Source organism: Syzygium oleosum, unplaced genomic scaffold, assembly GCF_021117445.2.
Source record: "Syzygium oleosum isolate NSW1041296 unplaced genomic scaffold, Sole_v2.1 Sole_v2.01, whole genome shotgun sequence".
NCBI lineage: Eukaryota > Viridiplantae > Streptophyta > Magnoliopsida > Myrtales > Myrtaceae > Syzygium > Syzygium oleosum.
In genome coordinates this window covers 34,302,867-34,317,871 of record NW_026607485.1, presented here as the reverse complement: position 1 = coordinate 34,317,871, position 15,005 = coordinate 34,302,867, and the positions used below count along the sequence as shown (strand labels likewise).

The following is a 15,005-nucleotide window of genomic DNA, read 5'->3' as shown; positions in this document are numbered from 1 at the left end:
TAAGATGAACAAGACTCTCAGCTCTTTGTTCATGTCTTTCGAGGCCTTTAAAAGGCTATTTGAGTCGCAGTGCTTTTCTGTTTCCTCCAGCTCAACAGATGCCCTTGCTTCCTCATCCCTACACGCTGAGGCAGCATGTCTCTTCAGAGACACCCGATATAATTCGGAAGGACACGCAATGAGGAAGCATGTTAGAAGTCACTCCTGTAGTGGCACTAGGGCTGATTTTTCAGAGAACATCTCAGTTTTGATATGGAGTTCCCAGGGAATGCTCAATTTCTAGGAAATTGGATCCTCACTCGACAACCATGGAGCACGGCCATCAATGATGCGATATTAAAGTTTGTTTCAACTACCTATAAGAAATTCAAAAATTTACATAGTATGGCAAGAAAACTGAGGATGTCAAGCATACAATTTTGTCGAGGTGATTATCTAGGCTATCATGGGAGCTCAATCCAACTAATGAGTTATGGGCACCAGGATATGTTAACTACCTCACATCATACCAATTCTCCAATGTGGGATGTCTTTTAACACAACTCACACGTAAATCTGTAAGTGTTCTTTCTTGAGGAGGGCAACCGAAAGAATTTGACAAAACACAAGCTTGGTGCAGATTTTATATTAAAATTTTAAGCACTATAAGAATTTATCAAAAAAAAATTACACAGAATACTCCATCTTCAGTCCCTTCCTATAAGGGCGCTAGAAGCAAAAAGAAGCCATGCTGAAGCCCCTTCCAATAAGTAGATCCTTCAGAATATTGGAAATGATTGCATAAAGCATCTCAGGCAACTCATCTACTCGTCTCTTTCATTTGTTACTTACTCAGTGTTCCATTCAAATTTTATTGGAATCACTTGTCTTACTACATTGTATTGTCCAGTACTATCCTCCAAATCAGTTTATTTTCAATGTTCCTGCATGTCTTATTCATTACTTGAAATTCCTACCTTCATTTCGTTGTGTATTTCACTGACCTCTAGTTTATTTTCTATGTTTGTTTTTGTTTTTGCTCCATTCTCTCTCCTGCTCAGAAGTACAAGACAGTCTACTTTTAATCTTCCCTACAACTCCAATATAAGTTTACGTGTTATCTTCACATTTATGTTAGTTAGTAGTATACAGAACCATGATCATCGAAAGCATAATTTTCACTGTTTCAGTAACTAGAGCACCTCCGAAAGCATCCATGCTAAAGCCCCTTCCAACTATTAGATCTTTCGGAATAATGGAAATGATTGCATAAAGCATCTCAGACAACTCATCTATTTGCCTCTTTCATTTGTTACTTAGTCCTTGTTCCATCCAAGTTTTCTTGAAATCACTAATCTTCTACAATGTATTATCCAGTACTATCCTCCAAATCAGTTTATTTTCGGTTACTACATCACACCAAGGTCCTGCATGTCTTATTTATTACTAGACATTACTATTTTCCTTTGAATGTGTATTTAGTCTCCCTCACCTCCAGTTTCTTTTCTATGTTTGCTTTCCTTTCTCCTCCATCTCTCTCCTTCCCTCTCCCACTCAGAAGTACAAGACAGTCTACTTTTAATCTTCCCTACAACACCAATATAAGTTTATCTGTTATATTCACATTTATGTTATTTAGTAGATACACAGAACCATGGTCATATTGAAACTAATATCCATCATAGCGTCTAGCTTAATTTTCACCGTTTCAGTAACTACAGCAGTTCCTAAAGAATCTCTTATTAGTTACCTACCAGGCTTCACTGGCACTTTTCCCTCCGAACATTATGCAGGGTAATATGATTTCTGTAACAGGCTATTGTTGATATTGACTCTTGGCGTTTTATTATTGTGAGATTCTTGATTCCAACCTTTGCTGCTATGTGACAATAGATGCAATGCGTGGAAAGAAGAATTTGTTCTATTACTTGGTTGCATCCAAAAGAAATCATCTCAAAGACCCTGTAGTATTATGGCTTAATGGTGGAGCCGGGTGCTCTAGCCTTGGTGGATTTATCTTCGAACACGGTATCTAAATTTAGTTCAGAAACATTTCTCTGTTGCACATATTCTGCTGTCAAAGATTTGACTCCCTTCCATTTCTTTTCCCTCCATTAGGACCATTTAAATTTTAAGCGGGAAAGTCAAAGGAAAGTTTGCCCATATTGCACCTCAATCCCTTCAGCTGGTCCAAGGTTGACAAGCACTTTGGTTATGAGAAACCTTTCCTTTTACTTGCACCAAATTTACCACATATGCTACTTAATGCGATGATCTTACCAGGGAATATATATATACGTCATTGGTCACTCATTTTCTTAACAGAATGCTCATTTCTTAACACAAGACTTTTGTACATCTTTCAGGTTTCCAACATACTATATCTGGATTCACCATGTGGAGTAGGTTTATCTTACTCTGACGATCCAAGGAGTTATGTGACAGGAGACCTACAGACCGCATCAGATACGCACGCTTTTCTTCTCAAGGTAAAGAGGCTCTGAACTTATTCAAGTGTTCTGAGAAAAAAACAGCAGGAAAGATAACGCTTTGGCCAATTTACAGGAGTTGAATGGCACAGATAGTATGGCAGTAGCTGCGGCAGCCTGTTAAACCATTTATCAATTATTTCTCTATATTCGAACTCTTGGCCTGCATAATTCCCTTTCTTTTCATATAGTGGTTCGACCTTTATCCAGAGTTCCTTTCAAATTCATTTTATGTCTCCGGAGAGTCCTATGCGGGAATCTATGTGCCAACTCTTGGTTCTGAAGTGGTCAAAGGTACGACATACTAACCTCTATAAGGGAAAGTTCATCTTCTCAGTTCAGTCTGAATTTTTTTCTCTCTCCTTGTACAGGTATTGAACATGGTGAAGAGCCTCTAATAAATTTCAAGGTATGACCTCTTACAGTACTCTGCTGAAGCACTGAGCAGTATATTTGTTCAATGAATGGCCACGGGTTCTGTTTCAAAATGGAAATTTGAATAGGCAGTCTGCAGGGTTACATGGTGGGGAATGGACTAACAGATGTCGAATTTGATGGCCTTGCTGCTTGCGTGCCATTCACTTTTGGTATGGGATTAATCTCGAGCGACTTCTTTGAGGTGGGTTATATCAGGGAGTTCAGACCATGCTGTGCAGCACAGACACCGCTATGTTAAAAGGATCGGCACGTCATACAATGCATTTATTAGCGGAATTAGTTTTTTGATGATACAATCCATCTTTTTCATCTTCAACGGTACGTTGAGCATACAGAATATCACTTTTGCAGGACTGTTGGGCTACATGTAAAGGAAAATTCAACGACCCTCCCAGCAGAAGCTGTAGCAAAAATATCAACAAGTTTTACCAGGTACAACTGCCAAAATTGTATTTATGCATGGTTTCTGCTCCTTGTGCAATGCAGTAAGAAATAAAAGAAGAAAAAAAGTATGCTCAACCGGATATGTAACGACACTAGAGTGCTGATTTCTTAAATTTCTTGGTATTTTCCAGCTTACAGACGGTCTAAATGGCTACAATATTCTCGAGCCTTGCGACCCCAATCAAAAAACAGTAAATGACGATCACAAGACAATTGTGCCTGTGAATTTCAAGCAACTAGCAACTCAGGAGCCTCGACCGATGAGGAAGAGAATATCAGGAGCAAGGAATGGTCCATGTCAGGTGAGTTCTTTGCTTTCCTTTCTTTTCCTTTGTGGAAGATTGAAGTGCCGTAGAAATGTGCGGTGCGTTTTTACTCTTAAGGTGTTCTTCAAGAAATAGACTTTTCAAAAGCATTCCTTCTGTTGTATATATTACTTAAGGCCCAAAGAAAGTGAAGGAATAGAAAGAAAATGCAAACCTTTAAGTGGACATCACAACAAAAACCTTTCACTCTAATCCCACGTAAATTTTTAACACTACTTTTTGACTCAGTTGAGTGCTCCTGTCAGGCCCTTTTGATCTTCAGTATCTCATGCGAAACTTTTGTATGTTAAACCCTGATGCTGCAGATTCTACTTGAAGATCTTGCAATGGTGTGGTTGAATGCTGAAGCAGTTAGAAAAGCTATACATGCAGCGCCAGTATTATGCTTTACATCTTTACATTCAGTATCGCAAGAATCAAGTGTCAACTTACTTAACTTAGCATTGGTTTATTCATTTCTTACGATAGGTGAGCACCGAAGGTCCTTGGTCAGTATGTGGTGAGGGCCGAATTATTTATAACCGTGATGCTGGAAGCATGATCCCTTATCACAAAAATTTAACTTCCAAGGGATATGGAGCACTCACATATAGGTTAAACATCTCATAGATAAGACTTTTGCATTGCAATGGCACTTCAAGACAAATCTGCAGCAGACTAGTTTGATTAGTCCTTTGCAGGCATTCCCCATGTAACTGACAGATTTCTAATCCAATGGCAGTGGGGATCATGATTTTGGCGTGCCTTTCACTGGAACTCAAGCATGGACCAGATCGCTGGGATACAATATCCTAGATGAATGGAGGTCTTGGGTTTCTAACGATCAAGTAGCTGGGTAAGTTTTGCTTTCAATTTTCAAAACACTATGCTGTTATCAACTGCACTTGCAGGAAGTCATGGCACATCTAATATCTTATATATAAAGAAAGCAAGTGGTTAACCCCCGGGTTGCAACCCCAAGTTTTACATTTAATCTACCAACTTATTTGTGTTGTCCATTGAATGACACTCTTTATGGTACCAAACCTCTTGAATATTATTGCAGTAAAAATATATCTTACTAAGATCTATTAGATTAACCTATTAGCCTACGGTGATAATAAGATCAGAATCCGTACTGAAGCACTTCAACTTGTGAATAAAAATCTCTAGCAAGAAGTGACTTGGCAAAGGAGACCTGATCATCCAAGAAATATAAAAATCGTGGGATTTGCTTGATCTCAAGTCAGTGGCCAAGTTTTCTTCAGATTTTTATTTTGATTTGTTTCATCTTTTTATTTTACCACCCACATTTAAGAATACTTTTCACAAGTATCAGAGGGAGTAGCTATTGTCCTGTGATGCAATGACAATGCTTTTTTTTTTCCAAATTTGTTCAGGTACCTGCAAGGTTATGACAACCACCTCACATTCTTGACCATCAAGGTTATTCGCAAAGAAACTCCGATATCAGCTCAATAGTTATTTCACCTTTAGAAATTAGCTTCAGATTCGTGAAGAGAAATTAGACATATCGAAGTACCATGTTCTTGTATGCTCAGCCAGAACACTATGGTAGAATGTGGCATGACATGCACATTTCCAAATTAACAAAACCAGCACTGTTGATGCCTGAAAATGGAAGTGTTTTTTTTTTTGGTCGAATGGAAGTTCTTGATCCTCTAGTTTATATTATGAAATCTTCGCAATTTTCCTGTCTTTTGAAAAGATTGTGCTCAAAGTCATTAAGCCATCATAAACAAGTCACCATGGCTTGTATCACCTTGTGATATTGTTTATCATTGTGCAGGGATCAGGGCCCCTATTACAAGCCAAGGGAGGCATTGGACTTCTATAGCCGTTGGTTAGATGGAAGACCAATCTGACATAATTTTACACCCGGTTCATTGCATTGTTCATGTTAAGTTGCATGACGAATACAACTCCCTCATGTACTTAGAAAAAATAACAATCTAATTTCAAATAAGATATCTTTTGCATAGTGTCCTCGCATATGCATCGAGTTTGGTCCATATTCACAAGAAGAGCCATATTCACAAGAAGAGATCATTCATGTAAATAATTGGACTGTCAGCACAATTGCGGGGCACAAATATTCTGTGTAGAGAAAATAATAATCGGTGGAGAGTAGGATTTCTACAAAACTGCACATCCATCCCACACCAAAAATGAGAGAGAGGACATTCTCATAGTCCCAGGCATGCTAATAAAGCCGGGCCTATCTCTCTAGAACGATTGACAACGCTAAATGCGTATCCTTTTCTCCCATCCATTCTGCAGACAAAGAAACAGGAAAGGGGAGAAAAGAAAACGACATACTGAAAAGCGAATGACAGAGGCAGACCTTGTTTATGATTCTTTAAGACTCCTTGCATCCCTAACTGCCTTTATTTCCTTTTGGGCAACAAACCTTGGCAGAGTCAAGAGAGTATTTACCCGAGACACTCCTTCAAGAGCAGACCAATCTTTCTCAGATTTGGAATCCATTTCCTCATGCTTAGACATGCAACCTTTACCAACTTCAACCATCACGTCTGATCCACAGAGGTCAGCCATTGCAACAACCCTTTCTCTGTTACTGCTTGTGTCAACTTGATCCCTCAAAGTAAGTTGTTCCTTGGATATTAAATTGGATGCCGTGGACAAATTGTCAGAGTCCAGAAAGAGGCAAACAGCAGCACAGTCATCAACTTTGGAAGTGGGGTATTTGCACTTCCATGCCCGAACTGCTGACTCCACCAAGGTTCGAGCTGCAGAGGAACGTGCTGGGGCTGAAGCAACAATGTCTACCACTTCCTTGTTTGACAACACATCCCAGACCTGTGAATGATTTGGGATTATTAATCGCAATTATAATCTCTAAACTAAAGTAAGTGGTGATGCATTACAGCTGGACCACCTACCCCATCTGTTGCCAGCACAACAAATTCATCCTGCTCTGTTAGACATCGGTATGATATTTCTGGTACAGAGATTAGACCAAAATCCTTAAGGCAGAAATCACCAAAAGCTCGTGCCATTGCAAGGCCAGGAGAGTCATTGTTTGGTAACCAGACACGAGCAACTTCTGGTTCATCTTGAAGAGAGAATACCCGTCCTCTACACTTTCGGATTCTCTCTGCTTCCGCTATCTCAAATTAAAGGAATGAGATACTTGAGAAAAATATGGCTTAAAAGAAATTGCAAGAATTAGGTGAGAACTCAGTCACTTTTTTGGCATCCAACTCCAGAATCTGGGCCCGAGATGTAAGAAAGAAGACTTTCTGCATTGGTATGCATTTGCAAAGTGTTTCCGAAAATTCATCATTTTCGAGTGAAAACCTCACAGAAATAATGCCATATACTTATAAAAAGTTCAATATGATTTATACAAGTGATTAATCTATCTTGCCATTTGCCCCTTTTAACTACATCTCTTGGTTGCTGACAAGCAAGGTGTACAAGTTTCATTGTATGTGTGTTCTCTTTTACCAAATTTCTTAAATTAAAAAATGCACTAGCCCTAAGCAATTATAGTTTATAAGCCAGACGTTTCCCATTTCCTTTTTTCTTTTCAATTTTCGTGTGTGAGAAAGAGAGACAGAAAGAGAGAGAGAAACCTGGAAGATTAGGCTTGAGATCAACAGTTAACTGAACTGCAATGAGAGAGTTATCTACATCTCGTGTACCTAGTGCAGCTCTAGAGTCCCCAACATTGCCAATCACAAGGTATCGACCCTACCAAAACCACGGACACATTTATTATCAAGATCCCTTTATTATGAAAATATATCAGAATGAAGGTCCTTAATCATGATTAGGTAGTAACCTGCTTGACTAAGGTCACCGCTGTTGTCCCACTGCAGAAGCAATCAAGGTCAGCGTGCACCCTCAGCTCTCTATCCATGATTTTAAAAGCCTTCAAAAATGATTTTTTGAGTGCCTGAAAGACCTCGGGGTGCTTTTCCGTTTCCTCCAGGTCAGTAGAGACCCTCGATTCCTCATCCAAAGATATTGAGGCAGTATCTTCAGAATTTATGCTCGTCAAGGCACTAAGAGCATCCTCAGTTTTTATAGAGACTTCCCAGTGAGCACTCAATTTTAGGGGAAGTAAATCTCTCACTCTCTTTGCAGCCATATGACCATAGGGCCCATGTCCATCAAAGACACCACAAAAAACTGTGTCTTTCCTTGAGCAGAAATTCTGAAAATTCACAACTTTATTGCGTGAGATGAGACAACTCTAATTGAAAAGGCACAAATATAAATTATTCAAGGAACCAAACGGCATTGCTAAAACATGACACAACCATCCAATGCTACATAGTCTCTAAACCTTTAACACGACTATAAGAACATAAAAGGCGCAGAAGAGAGAGACGTTCTTTGATTTGCAAGCCATGAGACAAAGAGGACACAGAACTTCATCATTCTATTTCATGATTACTGGACAATAGTACAATTATCATCAAAACCCAGGAGAACCCATAGAGACCTTTCATCAAGGAAAGAGAAAAGACCGTCATGATAGCAATTACAAGTGCCTACAAGCACACGTCAGCAACAACTGAATAGATAAGAAGAGGTAGTTATTTAAATAATATAAGCAGATGAGCAGTCAAGAAAGGTACAACATAACGGCAACGATTATGAACAGACCAAATGGGGAATCCAACCAAATAGCTGCACTTGTAGTTTACAATAAATTGCACTCAGACAATGCTTAGGAATTTATCCAAGAGGAACTTCATGTATACTCGTAACTCTTCAATTGACAAGGGAGGAAAGCTGACCATTTTCACAAAAACGGATTTCCAAATTAACAAGTTAATATAACAATACTTTCAACCAGTAGGGTGAGTATAACCACATGAAACTACAATATGAAGAGAGATATGAGAACATAGGAAGATCGTGTTTCTTTCCTTAAGCAGAAAATAGAAGCCGATAACATGGATCTCTACACATGGAAAGTGAGGTCATTGTGAAGATAAGATAAATAGGATTCACATATTCATGCATGTAGACTAACTCATAGCAAAGTAAAAAGAAAACGTAATCTACTTATCAAAAGCAATGTCAGAAGTTAATCTCCAACTCAATTAGGCCTTCAAAGACTTAAAAAAATGAACATGCTTTCCACTTTGATACAGCAAAAGCTTTTTCTGTGTAGAGATCGTTGCATTCTTGCTGAATCTCAGGAAGCTGATATTGTTAAAATAATTTAAGTACCTATTAAAAGGTAACGTCAAGATATAACAATATGGTCAATCCCTTTAAGTGCACAAGACAAAAAGGAAGCAAACCCTGTATAGCAGATTCAGTAAGCTACAACCTTCAGAAACTTGTGCATTGCTCTTTACAAGCTAAGTTTGAATGATGCAAAAAGTTTTTAATTCCCATTCCCAGAACATAGCAAAATACAGTAGGAAAGGACTTGACCTCCCATACAATCATGGCATCTTGATTGGTCCCTTTCCTTCCTTGCTGGGTAAATAAGCAGGCAGTTTCGCTTGATCCATTCAGAAACAACCTTCCAGGAATCCTATGCAATGATTCCTCCCTCCGGTAGTCAAAGGAAGAATTCCGCAACCCTGGTCTTTTCTTCGAGTTTTTCCTTTTCCTAACACCCCGTGCCGGAGATATCGGTGATCCGGGGACAGGGCTCCTGCTTTCCACGGATAAGCAGGACCCCATTCTCAGGGCCCTGATTATGCTAATTAAGCACTCCAGAGCAGCCACACAACTAAACTCCCTATTATCAGAAGATGGATCCGTCAGATACTATTGGCAAGAACCTGCTTAAAATGGTCTAAGTTTCCGGTCTTAACGAGTAGTGTTAATAAATCCTGCGACTCAGCCTTACCTCTCAGCTACGACCAGCAAGCAAGGATTCCAACCTCGTGCATTCACAACTCGATAATCAGACATTAATCTGCTGATCAGCCCTTATTTCATGAGGCTTCTTAAATGACAACCCAACAGTAGCATCAGTCTACAAGCACATCAGATTACAATCTGGATTCTAGCCCCTTTTAAGATCACACAACCTGCTTAACTCGCATAAGCCGCCACGCCAAATCTCCTTAAGAAGCAAAAAAAAAACATTCCACCCTGTGGCACAAGCTAATTGCAGCTATAAAAGGCCTTCAAAAAGCTAGTATGCAACAAAATGCTTTCTTCTCTCCTCTCCTTTTTCAACTTTCTAAACCCGAATGAGACGATCCTTCTAAGATGGCAGCCAAAAATGATAGCAGATCGTGTAGGAAAAAAACTTATCTGCAGACAAATCCAATTCTGGGTTTCAGTCCAATAACCCTTCGGAAGAAACTACTTCCAGGACGAAACTCGACTGACCCAACTCATCGCTCGACCGTGTCTATCACGATCAAACGTGCATCACCCAAAATGTCTGCACCTAAAGGAAAAGATTCCCCCCCACCTCTCATTGCTTCCACAGATCAAAGCAAGCAAGCGACCCAGACGCAAGAACTACAACTAAAGCACGAAGCTTTTCGAGATCAAGCAAAGGGGGGGTGCGAAAGAAACGGAGTAGAGAGATTCCGTGAAGATGAAGCAGAACGAGGATCAACCAGAAACACCCACCAACTGGGCAGAGAGAGGGAGAGAGAAAGGGAGCACCAAACGATGAAGAAGGAACAGAGGTTATTAGACTTTTGATGGTAGCTTGGAATAATTGCGAAGGCTATTAATAATAAACTAGAACTGCACAAAAATTCAAAAACAAGAATATATACCTATATGCACACACATATAATTATGTACTCGTGGACATTACTCTTTTCTTTGGATTTATGCTCTTTCAATTTTCGGTATTTTCTTTTGGATTTAAATGATCCCTGAACTTTGGTTTAATGTACAATGTCGTCCATAAACTATTCATTTGTTCAATATGGTATCTAAATTTTACATCAATATGTAATGTGGACCCTGAACTTTTGGTTCAATGTGGTCACTATGTTTTTTGTACTTGTTCGATTTAGTCCCCGAACTATATGAACATGATCAATATTATATTTCTATTAATTTAAGTTTAAGGACAAGATATAGTTCAGGGATTAAATTGAACACATAGCAAAAGTTCAGTGACCCCATTAAACAAAAAATTCAAAGACACATTACACATTGGAGTAAGGTTCAAGAATCATATTGAACAAATTAAAAGTTTAGTGATGACATTGCATATTGAGCTAAAGTTCGGGTACCAATTGTGTCTATCTTCATTTTTTTTTCCCATTTTATTGATTTGAGGGAGCATTTTAATTCTTTATTTTTCTAAAATTTGAAGTACATTCCCCAATTTTTTCCTAGGAAATTTTATTAAAATAAATTATTTATGCGAAATAAGAATTTAGGAGCAAATCGCACAATCCGTAATTAATAAACCATTAAGTGGAAGAAAATGAGGCAAATCATGTTGGCCTAGGGATGTTCTGATTCTTGTCTGGAAAGCGTGACACTTTATAAAAAATGTAAGATGCTAGTTTAGAATTTAGATCATCTTTATCACCGTGATAAAGAGGATAAGATTCACTAGTTCACCGTGTGCCTAGCTGCATTTTGATTTTTCTTTTTTTTTCAATTATTTATTTTTATTATTATTGAAAAAGGATTATTGACTGGCTAAATAATATATACGTGAGTAGAAAACCCCATGAAAATTATTTGAAAAATGAGCCAAAAAAGCATCATATGCTTTTGCGTCAGCTTGAGTACGACAGCCAAAGCAAGCGAGTTAGAGTTATTTTTAGGGAAAATTCTAATTAAGGATCCCAAGTAGTGTCTTTTTCTAAAAAAAGGACCCCAAATGGATATAGTGTCAAATAAAGGTTTGAAGTGTCCAATCAGTCTCAAATAATGACTCGAAGTGCCCAATTAATCTCAAGTAAGGGTCTGAGTTCGCCAGCCGGCCAAATGTTCACTGGCCGGCGAGCACGTTATTGTTCCGACGACCAGAACAAGGGCATTTCTGTCTTTTTCTTTTTAATTATTTTCCACTTTCTGTTTTTTTCTTTTCCTTTTCCTTTTCCTTTTCCTTTACTGTTTTTTTTCCTTCTATTATATACTAAAATTAATGAAGGTCAAACTATGACAATAGTATTTACGATTAATAGAGGGTAGCCACCAAAAATTCTAAATTATGCTCAATGTGACATATTTAGCTTAAATTTTTTTTCTGTGATACCAAAAATCTCAAACTTGTACCTGTGTGACACATTTACCTTCCATTAAAATTTTATCAATGAGAACCGTTAAAAATCTGTCTACATTAACGACAAAAAGCAAACAATATTGATATGATGCTCACGTGACTTAAGTAAAATGAAAACGACATTATTTTAGCTGAAAATTAATCTAAGTAAATGTGTCACGTAAGTACAATTTTGAGGCTTTTTACGTCACAATAAAAATTTTAAAGTAAATGTGTTATGGTGGACATAATTTATGATTTTTTTGTCATAAATTATGATAAATGTATCACAGTAGATATAATTTGAGATTTTTATGACTTTTCTCCTTAATATAATGAGGTTGGTAGAATTTTTTTTCAAAAAGAAAATGACATCTCGCAAATAATGACCCATAAAAGATCCACCCATCTTTCTATTGTTTAATCCCCAATCTATCTTCCTGGAAATTGCATGCTCTCTAGGGGTGATCGGTTCCCGGTTCCCAATTGGGAACTAGGGACCGGACCGGCCGATGGTCCGGTCCAATGGAATCAGTCACTTAGGGGGTTCGGTTTTTTTTTTTTTTGGTCAAACACTTAGGGTTTAGTTTACATTTTACTAATTTTTGTCAATGAGTTTATATGAATGAAGCTCGCTTAGGATTTAGTTCACATTTTAGTAATTTTTGTTAATAAATTTATGTCGATGAAATTCACTTAAGATTTAGTTCACATTTACTAATTTTTTGAAATATATATAGTCGGTCCGGTCTGGTCCGGTTCCCCTTTGGAATCGGGAATCAGACCGCTCGGACACCGGTTCCACTTTTAGGAATCAGGAACCGGACCGACACTCCCGGAAACCAGACCAAACCGGCCGATCCGGTCTGGTCCAGTCCGGGCAGTCATTTTGCACACCCCTAATGCTCTCTATCATCTAGTATTCACTCCCTTTTCTGCCCTTTTTTCGTACCTTATTCTATTCGTGGCTTTCTAAAGTATTAAAATATCTCGTGTCACTTGTCTAATACATGCAACCTCTCTTTAGTTAATAGTTTTTGGATCGAGCTTTTTAACGTGATACCAAAGTTTGATTATACCCCGGTTTATCACTTGTCGTACGGCCCCCTCTCGTCGTATCTCACGTCCGGCTTGCTTGTAAGGTGGAGTGTTAAAGTGTCTAGCATAACTTGTCTATAAGATTTACATGTTCTTTATTTACATGTGATCTCTCTTTACCTATTAACTTGAACTTTCAGATTGGATAATCTAACCTAAAAGATGGCCTGCTTTGCCTTTTGTTTGTACTTTGTCATTCATCTTCTCGGATAAAAATGCTTGCCCATTTCGTACAATCATCTTGTAAATAGCCTTTTACTAATCAAGCATGGGAACGAGCATCCAAACTCTCTAAGGCAGGTCCTACGATCATGATTTCAGATTGAGGTACAATTAGCTGGGCTGCTTATCAGTTTATCACCAACGCTTAATGACAGAGAACAGCCAACCTGTTTATATCCACTAGAATAATCACACTTGCATTTCAATATGCCTTTCTCTATGAAGTACACATTTCAATATCATTGAACACCTCATCATGTAATGCACAAAACCTTGGCATATATGATGAGATCGTCCGTCGTAGTCCCTCAATGGATCGAATAATTAGCACGAGCCCCACGTGAAGCACGCCAGAGAACGTACTTGGTTCCTCGCCCCTCACATTCATCACAGCCAAGCATCATGCAGAAGACAGTGATAAGCACGACATATGATGGTCTGTGATCTGCATCTCCGATGCGATTGTCGAGCCAGTACACGAACAGATAAGAAGGTGCCGATCATATCTAAGGAAAAATCGCAGGATTCCCATCGTCCTAAATCGATCCTAGAATCGGTCAGAGTTGCTCCATTTTCGTGTGTGATGAAATAGATTCTCTCCCTCCCCCACATGGTGACACATCGGTATGTTCCCATTTTAAGGGGAATGTCCTCGTCGTTGACCTCAAGACAGGACGGCCCACGAAGCTTTTAATACACCGAAGTCGGTGGTTCCATGTTCTGTCCTTTGATAATTTATCAAATCTTGAACCTATGGGCGAATAATGCATGCATATACGGGGAAAACCTTAGTTGTCTTGATCGCACATGCATGAAGCCAAGTACGATCTTTTTCACACTTTGAATGAAACTCGCTATTGAGATTCACGTGTGAGTTGTGTTAGAAAAATCCTACAGCGAAAAATTAGTGTAGAGTGGAGCAATAAACATATCTATGTTGGCTCACAACTCATTGATTTAAGCTTTTGAGTGAATGTGGTTTCAACCGGATAGGCTTGGATTTGGGCCCCTTACGCGCTCCCAATAAATGATATCAAAGCTAATGATTGATTGATGAGGCCCCCAATTTGTTCAGGTATTTGGTATAAACCTCAAGAAATAAATCTGATAACCAACGCGGTTTCCAAGCGGTGGGTGTTGCGATAGTGCAGGCTCGATGGATGTTAATGGATATTCAAGTTGAGATATCTTTATGTAAAAGATATCTTAATTAAGGGGGAGTATATTTAACACTAAGCTCACACGTGAGGGGGAGATTGTTGAGATGCACGTGTGAATTGTGTTAGAAAAATCTCTGGAAAATTACTAAAAAAGTCCTAAACCTATTGCAATTGTGCCAATTCAGTCCTAAACCTTTTTTTTTGCCAATTCAGCCCTAAACCTTTTGCAATTGTGCCAATTCAGTCCATCCGGCCACTTTTGGCTGCCTGGCCAGCGATGACGTGGACGTCGGGCGGCTGACGTGGCATTTATTTTAATATTTTTTTTGAATTTTTTTTTCTTTCTCTTTTTTTTTTCTTTCCTTCTTCTCCCTGGCCGGACCGGCCAGGGGGAAGATCGCCAGCGAGGTGACCTCACTGGCACTAGCGAGGGCAAGCCTCGCCCAACCCCAGCGAGGGCTGGCGAGGGCGGAGCTCACCATGGTTGGGAGAGCTCGACCTCGCCCAGATCTGGCAAGGTCGAGCTTCGCCATGGCTGTGAGCGAGGTCGAACTCACCCAGCCATGGCGAGCTCTACCCTCGCCGCTGCTTGGCGAGCTCGACCTTGCCCAGATCTGGCGAGGTCGAGCCTCGCCATGGCTGTGCGACGGCGAGGATG

The 15,005-nt window shown here is 39.2% G+C and overlaps 1 protein-coding gene and 1 pseudogene across 2 annotated transcripts; one reads left to right on the top strand and one right to left on the bottom strand.

Moving 5' to 3' along the window:
• Positions 1-1,594: 1,594 nt before the first annotated feature.
• On the top strand, positions 1,595-5,659 carry LOC115680575 (serine carboxypeptidase-like 20; annotated as a pseudogene).
• Positions 5,660-5,708: 49 nt separating this feature from the next.
• LOC115678872 (probable protein phosphatase 2C 33) lies at positions 5,709-10,324 on the bottom strand. Of its 2 annotated transcripts, none has more exons than XM_030602345.2 (6): positions 9,522-10,324; positions 9,098-9,410; positions 7,485-7,859; positions 7,276-7,393; positions 6,580-6,803; positions 5,709-6,496 (listed from the first exon to the last, which is right to left on the bottom strand). In XM_030602345.2, the coding sequence occupies exons 1-6, from the start codon at positions 9,584-9,586 to the stop codon at positions 6,026-6,028; spliced, it is 1,566 nt and encodes a 521-aa protein (XP_030458205.1). In that variant the 5' UTR covers positions 9,587-10,324; the 3' UTR covers positions 5,709-6,025. The 2 variants fall into 2 exon arrangements, with proteins under 2 accessions (XP_030458205.1, XP_056170580.1); XM_056314605.1 differs by having other exon boundaries at positions 6,580-6,794.
• Between the last annotated feature and the right edge of the window lie 4,681 nt (positions 10,325-15,005).

Coding starts and splice junctions, on each gene's coding strand:
- LOC115678872 (XM_030602345.2), bottom strand. CDS start 9,586: ATGTCTGATTATCGAGTTGTGAATGCACGAGGTTGGAATCCTTGCTTG. Junction 9,411..9,521: donor TTGCTGGTCGTAGCTGAGAG/GTAAGGCTGAGT, acceptor TTCTGATAATAG/GGAGTTTAGTTGTGTGGCTG. Junction 7,394..7,484: donor CGGTGACCTTAGTCAAGCAG/GTTACTACCTAA, acceptor TGGTTTTGGTAG/GGTCGATACCTTGTGATTGG.